Below are 15,050 nucleotides of genomic sequence, written 5' to 3' on the forward strand. Positions count from 1 at the left end.
ACAAAATATAACAAAGAAAATATCAGAAGGCTATTAACTTTAAAAAATTAAAAACTTTTTTCCTTATTTTTTGATGTAAGACCTCGGGCCTTGCAGCATATATTAATAATATGACTCATCCATCTACTAAAAAATTTCCCGTGTCCCAAGGCTATACTCTAATCCATTGTTTCTTGCCCTAGAGCTGACTATGAAATTGATCATTGAACTTTCATATGTTAAACAGAACTTTCCATGGTGGGAAACTCCTAAAACATTTGTATTAAGCTAAGTGGAAATGCCATGATAACTCAGGAGCAAATAAGGTCTGTAATAGCCAATATAACTCCCAAACTAGATGCTATGGAGGAAAAGCAAACCATTGCCCACACACAAGTGCAAAGGCTTCCTTGGAGTTTCTGTAAATACTTGATGGTAAGGAAAATCAGAAGCTAAAATCAGTTTATCTCAAGGTTCTTCTAAAAAGATCGATAGGAGGGCACTTTTGAAAACCGTTGTGCAATGTCAGGGCCCACTCTATTCACAGATCCGTTGTTCTGCTAGATTACACGGTGGCCTCATTTTCTAGTTCTTGTGAAATCAATAGACCATTTATGTTGCAAGTATCTGTCTAGGGTATGCACTTTCTTATTCAATCTGGTGTTGACAGCAGTAATCAAATTTTGTTCATACCACTAGCTCTATTATAGCTCAATAGCAACTGGCTGCCAGCCTAGGTCTACTCTCATCAAAAAAGAAAGAAAGAATTGGAGTGGAGAGAGAATTACAGAACAAATTAGCTGAAACTACAGGAGGTAGTGTCGAAGTGAGAGGGGAAAGCAAAGGAATTCAGAAACCAATCCTCTCTCCATGGAGAAAATATACACCCAGCAGCATCAGCACCACAAAATTCAGGCGAGCTGACCTTGGCCATGAAAGGTACACATCTTCTTCATTCTTCCCTGTTATCTGTAAACCCTCTTGGCTTTGAACATCATATTATAACTGTCAGTCCTAACTAATAAACCTATACCTCACCTTGCAGAGCTACAAACAAGAACTAGAGCCAAACCACACCCTCCAACACGAGAGAGACTAAATGCAAGGGACAAGTTATGGCTCTTCCCATGAGCTCTCTATTTTATAACTCTTCTTTTTTTTTTCTTGAGATGCAGTCTTGTTGTGTCTCCCAGGCTGGAGTACAGTGACGTGATGTCGGCTCACTGCAACCTCCACCTCCCGGGTTCCACAAATTCACCTGCCTCAGCCTCCCTAGTAGCTGGGATTACAGGTGCATGCCACCACACCCAGCTAATTTTTGTATTTCTAGTAGAGATGTGTTTCACCATGTTGGTCAGCCTGGTCTCAAACTCCTGACCTCAAGCAATCTGCCCACCTTGGTCCCCCCAAGTGCTGGGATTACAGGCATGAGCCACCATGCCCAGCCTAGAACTCTTCTTTGTACACTTAAACTACAGTCAAGCATTTTTCTCAGATCAGAATATAAAAAGTTAATCTTACAATAGAAATCAGGTCAGCTTTTTTAAAAAGAAAAAATTGGGAGGGGGTGAAGACCTGACTGAAATTTTACCCGATTTGCACTTTTAGACTTCGAATTCTCCAAGAAAACTAGACTTCTGCTCATAGATACTCTCTACTTAAAAGCATCATGGATGATGCCATTCCCTGATATGACAAACAGCTCTTTTTTTCATTTTTCAAACATTTATCTTGAAATAATTTTAGACTTATAAAAGAAGTGGTAAAGAAAAAACAAGAAAAGAGTACACAGAGTTCTCATATTCTCTTCGCCCAACTTCCCCAAATATTACCATCTTACATAACTAGAGTACAATGATGAAAACCAGAGAATTCACATAGAAGCAAAACTATGAACTAATTTATAGGTCTTTTTCAAATTTCTGCAATTGCCCCCTTTTTCTGGCCTACGATTCAATCCAAGATCACATACAAGCAACACTTCAAAAATTCAAGATGCATCCTTTTCGGCCGGGCGCGGTGGCTCAAGCCTGTAATCCCAGCACTTTGGGAGGCCGAGACGGGCGGATCACGAGGTCAGGAGATCGAGACCATCCTGGCTAATACAGTAAAACCCCGTCTCTACTAAAAAATACAAAAAACTAGCCGGGCGACAAGGCGGGCGCCTGTAGTCCCAGCTACTCGGGAGACTGAGACAGGAGAATGGCGTGAACCCGGGAGGCGGAGCTTGCAGTGAGCTGAGAGCTGGCCACTGCACTCCAGCCTGGGCAGCAGAGCAAGACTCCGTCTCAAAAAAAAAAAAAGAAAAGAAAGAAAAAGATGCATCCTTTTCAATAAATCATGCCTATCTAATGAATATTTCTGACCCCTCCTAAAGTTCTACTTCCCTTCAATGTTAATGAGGCAGCACCATCATTAACTTTTGAGTCTTCCCAGAAATGTTCTTTTCTTCCATAGATCTTGCCTCCATTTCTTAGCAGTCAGTTTCATCAACCTTATCCTATAAACACACGTCAAATAGTTTCACAACCTCTTTTCCAAAACCCTAGGGTCAGGGGTGCTGCTGAACCAGAACTCTTCCCATTTGAGAAAAGTTATATAGCACAAGTCATATATTACAGTGAAAACAAAAAACAGCAAGATCCAGGGCAATTTCCCCTAATCAAACACATGAATAGCCCTGCAGCAAATACATATGTTTTATGAAAGATGCCTGACATACGTAAGGACTTTAAAAGTGTCCCAACTGTTCAAGTCAGGCTTCAACACCGAATGAGTTCAGGTCAAACTCAAGTTTTCCTGCCAAATGAACTACAAATAAAACGCCTTCTGGTTTTCAGAGGTCTTCTTCAATAGTGTAGCTGCAGATGAAGGATGATGAATCTGTACCTATGAAATCCACAGCTTCATCCATCTCCCACCCTCCCTCACCACATCTTCTACCTGGTCTCCTGGCAGAGCCACCTGCAATGCTCCATGGGCCTCTAGGGGCTCTTCCCTCTGAATCACTCTCCCACAGAGCCCAGAGTGATCTTTCTAATAACCTACACCTGCCCAGCTTCAAAATCCTTAAAGGTTTCCCATGCGAGGATGGAGTCTCGTCTCCTTCATGCAGTTCACACAGCTCCCTACGATCAGAACTAAATCCCATGACTATACTGATCAACTACACAGTGCCCAAGCAGAATGCAAAAATGAAAAAGGCATCAACTGTCCTCAAGAATCTCACAGTCTAATTAACTCCCCTTAATATCTTCATCAGACTAATATTGTTTAGAATACAACTTAACCAATAATGGAAGAGCATGTCAGGTTTTTTTTTAAAACTCATTTGTGTCTAGCTAGGAAATTCCACCTTAGTTCTTGATCACAGTAACGATTACAAACAAAACTCTTCGTGTTGACACGAAAAGAATTTTCACATGTTTTTAACAGCACATGTCTAAAGATACTCATTATGCTACTGTTGACATGGTTCAAAAAATTATAAAAAGCAAAAGCCAATAAAAACTGTTTTAAAAACAAGCAAACCCAAAAAAGTAATGTCAAGGATGGTATTTAATGGGCTGAGTGATTTCTCCAAATCATGCTTTGTTTTTCCAAAGCATGGAGATATAAATGAAATCTGAAACCATGCCTTTGTTTCCATATGAGTATACAAATGGAATTGAATGACATTATAATCAGCAAAATTAAGTCAGAGAGAGTTAAATCTAAGATGTCATCATCAAAGAGCTTAGAAAATATTCCAGGCTGGGCGCAGTGGCTCATGCCTATAATCTCAGCACTTTAGGAAGCTGAGGCTGGCGGATCCCCTGAGGTCAGGAGTTTGAGACCAGCCTGGTCAACACGGTAAGACTCCATCTCTACTAAAAATACAAAAGTTAGCCAGGCGTGGAGGCGTGCGCCTGTAATCCCAGCTATTCGGGAGGGTGAGGCACGGGAATCGCTTGAACCAAGGAGGCAGAGGTTGCAGTGAGCCGAGATCGCACCACTGCACTCTAGCCTGGGAGACAGAGCAAGACTCCATCTCAAAATAATAATAATAATAAAGTATTCCAAACCACACGGAGCCAGACGTCAGACACAGACCTTAAATAGCACACCAATAAAAGCAGGAAAATCATATTTAAGTATTGGTTTCATTTTCTAATATGCAAACAGACAAAGACACCTACTTGGAATGATGAATTTAAAAGAAAACTCCTAGAAGTTGTATTTCAGGATGAAATTATAACCGTTCTCAAGAAAGCTGCCTGCAAGTAGTGAGATTAAAACGGAGACAATAATTGCACCAAAGCCCTTAATGAGGAGGTAAAGAGAGGGAGTAATAGGGGCACACAGCTTCTTCCTCCACCAGGAGATAGAAGGAGTGGGCTGAGACGGCGGAACTCAGGGTTTCATCCCAGGGTGGCCCTCCTCTCACGTGTGTGTGTGTGTGTGTTGCGTGTGTGTGTCTCTGTGTATGTCTGTGTGTATGTCTCTGTATGTGTGTCTCTGTGTGTGTGTTGTGTGTGGCAGGGTTTCTCACTGGCAGTGTTGCTTCTAAACGGAAGTGGCAGCTGTCTGGAACTCAGTGGGTGAGGCCTCCAGTGGCCAATAGCGATCTGCAGGAGAACAGAAAAACACTACATGGAAGCCAAGTGATGCCACCAACTTGGTAGAAAGTGGATCCAATCTACCAGGGCCACAGACGCAACCCTACGTGACTGGCTGCTTAAAGCAGTCATCCCTGGGATGGCCCCTCCAGCTTAGAACTTCTCACTCTAGTGGCAGGAAGGAAGGCCAAGAGTTCTTCAGGGAGACAAGAATTGTCATTTAAGGCAGCAGTGAACGAAATTAATAAAACAACAAAACTACTTTAAAAAGAAAGGAATTTTAAAATGCTACTTGAAAAAAAAAAGAAAGAGGGAGTAATTTTTCTGGACTCTCTTCATAATCTGTTTTTATAAATCAGGTGGCAACCTGCTGGGCTGTGGAACAAAGGTCAGCAAGTGAGTTTTCTGGAAGCACACGTGCTGTCACAGTGAGGAAAATTTTTCTAGTTTCTGGTGAGCTTTAGAACTTTCAAGCTTCATGGGAAGGAGTAAAGAAGAGACACCTAGAGATTACTCTTTGGTGTTGGCAGGAAAAAAAAACACACACACACAGTGGGAAAAGTGACCAAGTGTCCTACAGGGCCACCAGCCTATGAACCCCAATGTGGTCTTCATAATATTTTGTTCCTTGGTCACCTACAGTCACAATCTCTACCTCAGAAAACTTGGGCTACTGCCTGTCTTCCGTCTGGCTCTCTGCAGGTGAGTGTGCTGATGTCCCCAAGCCCTGAAGGTTGTTTACTGTCATTTGGCTTGCCCATGGTGATGTCGGAGTCTGGACTGAAGTTCCCACTATATCAGGATCACCCTCCATGAGGCAACACTTTCTCTGCCTACAACCTTTCTTCCACTGAGCACCACCTGCCCCAGTCCAGCAGACACACCTGTATGCATCTCAGCCCTGATCACAGGATCTGTGTGCTTCCTCTTGCAAATGCCCACATGCAAATCTGAGGATGTTGGCCACTCAGAAGATGTGTGAGTCACTGTAGATCCTGCTGCAGCTGGTACTACACAAAGATAGTCCTGTCTAACCATGGGCACACCCACCCACTCTCATGTGTCCTATCTCTACTTGGGAATGAGACATAATCATCTACTTGTGACAATATAGAGCCGAAAGTGAAGAGACAATGAAGAATCTAGGTGTTCATTAGACAGAACTGATGCTAAGGAACTGACCACAGGTATTTCAAATCAGTTCCAGGGTTTCCAAGACAGTTCCAGGATGATATTAAGAGGGAGTCAGGTGAGAACTAGAGAACTCAAGTGACAGTTATCACTTGAGAGTTTATTTATGAGCGATGAAATTCAGCAGTGGGTTCACAGGGCCAGAGTTCCTGGAAAGAGCATTTGGGAGAGCCAGGCCCCTGACAGGTCTAAGAAGCGCCTACTGTGTTCCCTGTAGTACAGCAGTGAAAGAGCCGGTTCCCAGGCCAGGCAAGACAAGTGCTATAGATGGAGAGTTGAGGCATCTGCCATATCATTGCCTCAGGGATCAGGTTCAACTACGGAGGCAGGCCAGAGCATGCCAAAAGGGGGAAAGGAGAAGGCAGAGGCTGAGGAAACAGGTGGAAGTGAGCACTGCAGAGGCAAGACAGGCACAAACAACCTATTATTAAAATACTCTACAGAGTTGCAAAGGAGCAGGTGGCAGATGGGAGGAGGGAACACAGAAACAATGTCAGAAGGTACAAAGGAGAAAGGGTGATCCAGAAATAAGACAAGAATAAAGCTGGGCTCTCTTCTTCCAGGGCGGTCTTCAGTGGTGAACAAGCCATTCCTGAACTTGCAAGTCGGGACCACTTATCTGCCATTTCACATTAAACTTTTTCCATGAAATTTTTCTCCGCCAGAGAATGTCCAGTAGTAAATCTGTCTATCTATAAAAGTATGAATAAATTAAACATGACAAAGTTGGTTTAAAATTAGGAATGTCAGGCTATTGTAACTTCCTGGAGGTTGTCAATGCACTACAGTACTGGAACTATGGATGTTCCTACTTGATCATCAGGATATTATTTGGTCTGTATTAACTTTTAGAAATCTCTGAACTTCAAAGTGCATTCAATTTATTTTCACTGATGCCTGCAAAATTCTTACAAGTTAAGCTGTGTCAATGTTTCAACTCTCACTTGAAAAATAAGGTTACTGAGGTTTCAGGACACAAAGTAAAACATCAAATTCGTGCTGTGAGTGGATTCAACCTCAGGGCCAGGTCCCAGCTCTTGAGCCGTTCCTTCAGCCATAGCACACATCTTGCAAAGCAACTCCCTGGCTTTCAAGAGCATTGCCTGAACCAACATGAAGCCTAGAGATGTCAGAGTTATTTTTATGAAAGTAGATGATACTATGCAATACCTCCTGTCTTCCTCAGTCATAGCCAAACAGCAGATGAAGCCAAGAGGAAATACATGTTCCTCAACAGCAGTAAGGTTCCAGGTATCGGGTGGCAGCAGCAGCTGCTGAAAGCCTGTTCCACTTCACCCCTCCCCCAGAACCCCAAACTCGGGTACAAACCCACGCCTCAAACTCTTGAGGCTGCCAGATTATGAGTCTTTCGGCGACAGATGACAGAGTGACGCAACACTACGACTCCTGGGGGCGCTAAAATCATAGCCTTGACGGAACAGGAAGGTGGTTACTTTTCACAGGAGCTACTAATCTGCCGCCCCTCGCAACCCCCCATCCCCACCCCAACACACACACAGACCGGAAAGAGGGAGCAGGAAAAGGAAATGAAAGCAAGTGACTCTAGGGCCTGGATTTCATATGCAAGAATAGCCAGCAACAGGTGCAGCGTTCCAGTGAAATTAAGACACTCAAAACACCATTTGCCTCCACAGCATAAAGAGCCCAGGCACAGAAACCCAACATTAGGCAATGATGTCAGAAGTGCAAATCATCATCATTCTCTAGCCAGTAGCAATTTCGTAGGAAAAAAAGGGGGGGGGGGGCATTTCTCTGTTGATACATAATTTCTTTTAATTTAGGAGTCCTTTCTTAAAATAGTTTGAAAATAATTTTAGCACTGATCATCAATATACTTTTTTAATACGTAGTGACTATCACAGTGCCTAGCACATAGTAGGTAGGTGGATAAATATTTACTGAACGAATGAATAAAATGAGAGGTAAACAAAAAATTTTCTTCACAAATAAAGATAACCAAAATCTACACTTGTAGTATATAAGTGTATCTTTTACCCATTTCTCCAAGAAGAGAACAAAAGGTTGGAATAAGTAGCCAAGGACACTGGCTTCATCATGTTGCTGATGAACACATCAGGAGGTGCAAACCATCCATCCCTGGCTGAAACTGAGAAGCCTGATCTGCCACCCCTTAGAGATTTATGCAGGGAATCCTCATCTGCAGAAGATCCAATGGGAAAAACAATCACGATCATTTAAGCAATCCACCTTTAGACTTTCCTTTTTTTCAATGTGCCATTTCACATAACATTTTTTTTACCTGCCATTGTAAGAGAATTTACAAGATAAATGTTGTTGCATAATCTTCTTCAACGTGATAGAAATCATCAACTCATAATATGTTATGGAAAATGTCTTATGCTGTGTGTGACATGCTATATGAAAAATCTGAATGTGGGATAAGATGTTGTAGAAAGGAAGCCATTTTATGGGCTCTCAAAACTGACAGAAGCAGGAGAGAACAAAGAGCAATAAAAATGAGCCCATCGATGGGAGAAGGTCTGTTACAGGAATACTGTATTGAATTAAAAGGTTAATACCAGGCTGGGCTCAGTGGTTCACACCTGTAATCCCAGCACTTTGGGAGGCCGAGCTGGGTGGATCACCTGAGGTCGGGAGTTCGAGACCAGCCTGGCCAACATGACAAACCCCATCTCTACTAAACATACAAATACGAAACTTAGCCAGGTGTGGTGGCGGGAGCCTGTAATCCCAGCTACTTGGGAGACTAAGGCAGGAGAATCGCTGGAACCCAGAAGTGGAGGTTGCAGTGAGCCAAGATCGCACCACTGCACTCCAGTCTGAGTGACAGAATGAGACTCCATCTCAAATAAATAAATAAATAAATAAAAGCTTAATATCAGCGTCAGAACATTACTGATTACATAAGTTGAAAGGTTTCAGTAAGTTAAAAATAATGATATTAATTATAAGAATAAAGTGTTCAGAGCACAGACAAGAATAAATCACCAAAATTATCAGGAGGTTTTAGAGAACTGCGAATACACATAAAAAGCAGTGTCATAAATAACTTTACAAAATTACCATTAAAAATGGTTTGACTTAATAATACTCTTTGTTCAATTTTTTTAATCTATAAATTTTTCTTGTGTTTGTAACTTAACTATTCTGAGTAGGAGTTCTCTCTTCCCTATATATTCAACTTAAAGAGTCCTTAGACTTTTTTCAAGTTAACTTCCAAGGATCCAAAATACTCCCACTTTGTTTTACTTTGAGGTAACACCCAAAGGTCTTGACTGCAGTTCTTAATGGAGATACTAAGTGGCTAGTTAAGAATTACTCCAAATTTCAAAGAATAAACAGGAATAGGAAGTGCATTACAAGTGCTTTTGTTCTTTTAAGTGACTCTGCCTTTTCATTCATTCATTCACTTATTCATTAATTCATTCATTCACAAGGATCTATCACCCCTACAGAACAGACACTGTACAAGGCACTATGGACATAATCATGAACAAGACAACCTTGGTCCCTGCCCATATGGAGAGCACAGTCTTGGGGACCTATCAACACTAAAGTAAATGAACAAGTGAACAAAAGCAATAAACAATGGTGACAAGTGTGGATCATGGGAACAATAGTACAAAGTCTACTTCAGGTGGGTGTCAGGACAGGCTTCTCTGAGCAGGTGCAATTTCATCCAATGCCCAATCCCAGAAGGAGGAGAAGGAGATAGCCAAGAGCTGGGGACCGGTATTCCAGGTAGAGGAAAGACCCTGTAAACAGAACTTGTTCCCAGAGCTGAAAGCTGACCAGTGTGGCTGGATGGGGCAATGATGGACAGTGAGCAAGGAGGTGAATTACACATTTGAAAATGGCATCTCACCATATGACTCACTGAACATTTGCCTTTCCAAACACTTTCTCCTCAGTCTGGAATTTCTCCCTTCCACATTCCTCTCTGCCAACTTGCAAGTCACTTCTCTGGGAAACATTCCTTGACCCTCCGAGGAAGAGCAAAAACTCCAGGAGTTTATCCTTCCTAACCTGTGGTCCCACAGCACATAGTATGTATCATGAGCGTACATCTTACCACACTGCTGACTCGCTGTGTTTGAAAGCCTGCAAGCAGCGATCTTGCTTGTCTGCCTCCCAGCAGCCTATCACGTAACTTGGCACCAGCAGAGATAAATAAATGACAGTGAACGAACCAAGAGATAAATGGACAAATTAAATGGAAGCAGGGGCACTAAATAACTTCTCAATTGTTGGAGATTTGGAATAGCGCCAAGGTTACAGCTCCTTAACTTATTTACAGTTTAATTTCTACCCCATCCGACTTTCATATAACACACACTTTGGGCAAATCTTTTTCCATCACAGAGAAGTGATGGAATAACTTTCACAGTGTATCATTAGACACTGGACCCAATCCATTCATATTCAACAAACACGCATTAAGTGCCAGGTTCTGTGCTAGTCTCTGAGGCTGACAGTGGTCCTATCCTAGATGATTTATGAGGGCAGTAAGCAGAATAAATCATATTCAGAAAATGTTTTCAATGACTGACCTTGTTAAATTCTTTACATGTAACTATCTTATTTCACAACATTATTAAGAAAAAAACGTTTTTTAAAAACTTCCTAGGTCACCCAGAGAACAAAATAATGTAGAATCTGTTAACTCAGTAATTTTCACATTAATTCTTGTCAGAGAGTCATGCCCAGGCTTCCTTTCAATGAACAGGTGGACAAAATTTAAGTAACCACATTCTCAATGAGTCTTCTTTACCTGCCTGTGACTGTCTGCCGTCTTCGTTCGTGGATTCAGATCTCACTTCCATTTCTCGTGGGCTCAGCGTGTCCTCCAAATGTAGCTAAGACTCCCAAACCAACAGTGCATGATTTCTGAAGTCACAGAGGGATGTGTACCCCTCGGCTGGAGAATGTGCTTTGATGGAGTCAAATTGAAAAACAGGGTCAAACAGTATGGGAACCGTGGATAGATGTGTTCCTCCCTCCCCAACTGCCCGGACCAGAATGGTCACATTCCTGCCTCTGTGAATAGCCCAATCCTGGTCTGCTCTGTCTGAGCCTCTGCCAGGTGTGGAGCCTGTCGCCTTAAAATCTGAAGACGTGTGACAACACTTATTTGCCTAGGAACAGCAAGGTATGCATTTCTACAAACACCACTGCTGAAATTGCTCGGTATACAGAGAAGCCAAGCCCTTCCTCTCTTCTCCTCAGGTTTTTCTTAGATTCAAGCCAAATAGGAATCTGAGTGAGGATAAATGTTAAGGAATTTAGCATTAGAAAAATTTCTTTTTTATGTTTCTAACTCTTGCAAGAGTTTGTTCTCATCAATTTTATAACCTATTTTTCAACCTACATACTCCAAACTAATTCCTAATGCTTTTAGGGATCCATCCATTAATGCACTAAATAATACATGCCCTCAAACTAAGAGGTAAACCCTGCCCCTTCAATCAGGATAAGAAATACTACTGAGTGAAATGCAAACTGCATCTTTCTGCCAATCTCAATGCACAGCCTTCTGCTCACTTCATTCCCAATCACCGGCCTCACTCAGGCGTTCTGTGGGCCAAGTTCTGCCAACTTAGAGCCTGCACACAGCTCTGCCTCATTCTGGGTCCCACTCATTCTGGGTCCCTATGAAGTTCCCACAGCTCCCACTCATTCTGGGTCTTTATGAAGTTCCCAAGTGATTTGCCATCACAGCGTTGCAGAATGTCTACCCCCGAAGCAGTTAAACACTATCTGTATGCTCTGCAGTTTGATGTCTGGTTCTTGTACTAGTCTACACACTCAAGAGGCCAGATGCCATAATAGAGCTCATTGATTTTGTCAACCACACCCAGTGCAGTGCCTGGCATATGGGGCAGTCACCCAAGACTACTTGCCATTTAAAATTGTTGTCTCTTTTAAAACACTCTGTGGCACACTGCTGCCATTGCTTAGGTCTAAGGAAACAAATACTCTTTTTAAGCCATCATCTTTATCAGGAGTTATTACTAGGCAGGGGGTCCATGAACTTGGGACAGGAAAAGCAATTAGATATTTTCACTGACCTCTAACAGAAATTTGCATTTCCTTCCATTGTGATGGCAGATCACAAAACACATTATTAGTGGTAGCTTTGACGGCATCGCCAACAAAAATCACAACCATTCTCATATCACCTTATAACTCTAGCGGGTACCTTGAAAATACCATTTGGCTCATTGTTATTTCAGAAGGGTAGAGAGGTTAGATATGCTAGAAGTTCTTACTGAACACACTAATCAAACAGCAAATGTTACTCTCATAGACTTTTTCAGTATTTTGGTAACTGTATGCATGGAATGCCATGTACTCTATTTTATGCATTTAAAAATATTTGTCAGGCCAGGCGCGGTGCCTCACACCTGTAATCCCAGCACTTTGGGAGGCCGAGGCAGGCGGATCACAAGGTCAAGAGATCAAGACCATCCTGGCCAACATGGTGAAATCTTGTCTTTCCTAAAAATACAAAAATTAGCTGGGCATGCTGACACACACCTGTAGTCCCAGCTCCTCGAGAGGCTGAGGCAAGAGAATCGCTTGAACCTGGGGGTATAAATTGCAGTGAGCCAAGATCGGCCCCCTACACTCCAGCCTGGTGACAGAGTGAGACTCCATTTCAGAAAAAAAAAAAAGGCCGGCTGCGGTGGCTCACGCCCGTAATCCTAGCACTTTTGGAGCTGAGGCGGGTGGATTACCTGAGGTCAAGACTTCAAGACCATCCGGGCCAACGTGGTGTAACTCCGTCTCTACCGTCTCTACTAAAAAAATACAAAAAAACTAGCCGGGCGAGGTGGCGGGCGCCTGTAGTCCCAGCTACTCGGGAGGCTGAGGCAGGAGAATGGCGTGAACCCGGGAGGCGGAGCTTGCAGTGAGCTGAGATCTGGCCAGTGCACTCCAGCTTGGGTGACAGAGCGAGACTCCGTCTCAAAAAAAAAAAAAAAAAAAAAAAATAGCCGGGTACAGCGGCTCGCACCTGTAATCCCAGCTACTCGGGAGACTGAGGCAGGAAAATCGCTTGAACCTGGGAGGTGGAGGTTGCAAGGAGCCGAGATAGCACCACTGTACTCCAGGCTGGACAACAGAGCGAGACTTTGTCTCAAAAAAAAATTTGTCTGGCTTCACTAAACTGCCAAAGGAGTCTATGGGGGCGATGAAGGGGGGATGAAGATAAAGAATAAAAACCCTAATCTATTAATAGATCACTATCTTGAGATAGAAACATCTGATGCACCAAGAAACAATTATATTTTGTTCTGAATGGATGTATTTTTACTCATTGTAAAAGGAAATAATATTTCCTTAAAAAGACAGTGCAAAATAAAATTAATTAAGATACTATTTTTAAAACAAAAAGATATTTATTTCCTTGGTTTTAATACAAAACAACTATAAAAGAAGAAATTCCCAAGAGACATTAACAAGTTTAAGGGTTACTTAACAGTTCAACTATGAGACACCCCTGGCACTCCTAGGAATATTCTTGATTTGATGAAACTTGTGGTAACACCTGGAAGCTTAAAGTCATTTTCCTTTGTTCCATCACCTCTCTAAAAATTTATTATTCCTTTGTTAAGATGCTAGATAAGCCCAGTTCTAACCAACCCTTTGAATTACTTGTGTCTGGGTACTCCCATGTGTATGCACTACGCATATCTTAATAAATATATTTGGTTTTCTTTTGTTTAAAAAAAAAAGGGGAAAGAAACTTCTCCCCTTTTTTCAAGAAAGACTCATCTTGAGCCATTAAGGCCCTGAGCTTACAAAGGGAGGATAGCAGACAGGTGGGGTTGCGGAATGTATTACACTCCGATTTCCATCACAGTGTTGTTCTAGTTCTCGCCTAGCAGTTGGGGATTCCGCCCCATCTAACTTCTGTTGTTTTTTTGTTTTGTTTTGTGTTTTGAGGCAGAGTTTTGCCCTTGTTGCCCATGCTGGAGTGCAATGGTGTGATCTTGGCTCACTGCAACCTCTGCCTCCCAGGTTCAAGTGATTTTCTTGCCTCAGACTCCCGAGTCACTGGGATTACAGGCACCCTCCACCACGCCCAGCTAAATTTTGTTATTTGTAGTAGAGACAGGGTTTTGCCCTGTTGGCCAGGCTGGTCTCGAACTCCTGACCTCAGGAGATCCACCCGCTCGGCCTCCCAAAGTGCTGGGATTACAGGCATGAGCCACCACACGCAGCCCGGCCCCATCTTACTTCTGTAACAACTCTGAATATACACACATAACCACCCGAAAGAGTTATAATTAACACCTTACTATGAACTGCTTTAATCAGCCAACCATTAAAGTCCAGGGAAAAAACAGCTTTGATGAGAGGGGAAAGGCCGAACCTGGAGGGAGTTAGGCCAGTGGGCAACACCCAGAGGCTGCCTCAGCAGAAAACAGGCTCAAAGAAGACACCAAAACCAAGCTCTACAGAACCTCAAGGGCAGCCAGCGGGCCCTGGTTGCGTTATGCGGGCTTCTCTGGAAGAATAAATACCACAGCATTTCTTTTACACAAATTAAGACAGGTTCTGACCAGTTCAGTTCAGCAGCTCCAGTTACATTCAGGAGCTTTCTCTCTCTCTCCCGCCAAAAGGAAAATGTGTAACAGGAAAAGAAAGGATCCTAGCACCCCTCCTCCTTCTCCTCCTCCCATTTCCCCTCTCCTTCACCCCCTCCCTGTTTTCTGTCTCTAAAACTTAGACTCCAAGCCCAAGGTCGGCCTGATCTGTCTGCTTTCATCCACAGGCGTCACATCTCCTACAGAATACTCACAAAATCCCCTCGACTTCACACAGCCAACAGAAGCCTAAAATCCCTTCCGAAATATCCTTTCTCAGGTACAAATCTACCAGACGAGCATCAACAATAGCATGAGATTTGAAGGAAAGTCAGAACTGTCCTTTAGGTCCAGGTGGCCTAGAAAAGCAGAAAGAATGCCAAGTTCGGACCCCTAGTCATCTCATAGGAACAGTTTCATCTTGAGAAAATCATTTTCTCCCTCCTTGAGTGGGATTCCTCAGGCATAGGGGAAAATAACTGGACTGGTTGGCCCCTTAAAACATCTTCCAGATCTAAGATTCTGTGAGGGTCTGTGTTAAAACAGCCATGCAAGGTTACAAGTGAAGGGGAAGAGCAGAAGGAAGCCACTTACTATTAAAAGTGGTGTATCGGCCAGAAAATGTTGGAAAGAGACCATTTCAGCTTGAAAGTCAGCTCGCTCTTAGTACTCGTTCAGGATTCCAAGT

General features: G+C 42.8%; 1 protein-coding gene across 3 annotated transcripts in view; it reads right to left on the minus strand.

The window, feature by feature from the left end:
• Nucleotides 1-15,050, minus strand: part of UTRN (utrophin) — a 596,706-nt gene that overhangs the window by 542,471 nt on the left and 39,185 nt on the right. Inside the window, exon 1 of one of the 3 annotated variants that reach the window (XM_033235162.1) lies at nt 10,543-10,757. The exons of the other annotated variants lie outside the window; for them this stretch is intronic. Within the exon in view, the coding sequence (XP_033091053.1) occupies nt 10,543-10,594 (52 nt within the window). The 5' untranslated portion in view covers nt 10,595-10,757. Of the gene's footprint in view, nt 1-10,542; nt 10,758-15,050 lie in introns of those variants that run through there. 3 annotated transcript variants of the gene reach the window in all.

Source organism: Trachypithecus francoisi, unplaced genomic scaffold (assembly GCF_009764315.1).
Source record: "Trachypithecus francoisi isolate TF-2019V2 unplaced genomic scaffold, Tfra_2.0 Lachesis_group15, whole genome shotgun sequence".
Lineage (NCBI taxonomy): Eukaryota > Metazoa > Chordata > Mammalia > Primates > Cercopithecidae > Trachypithecus > Trachypithecus francoisi.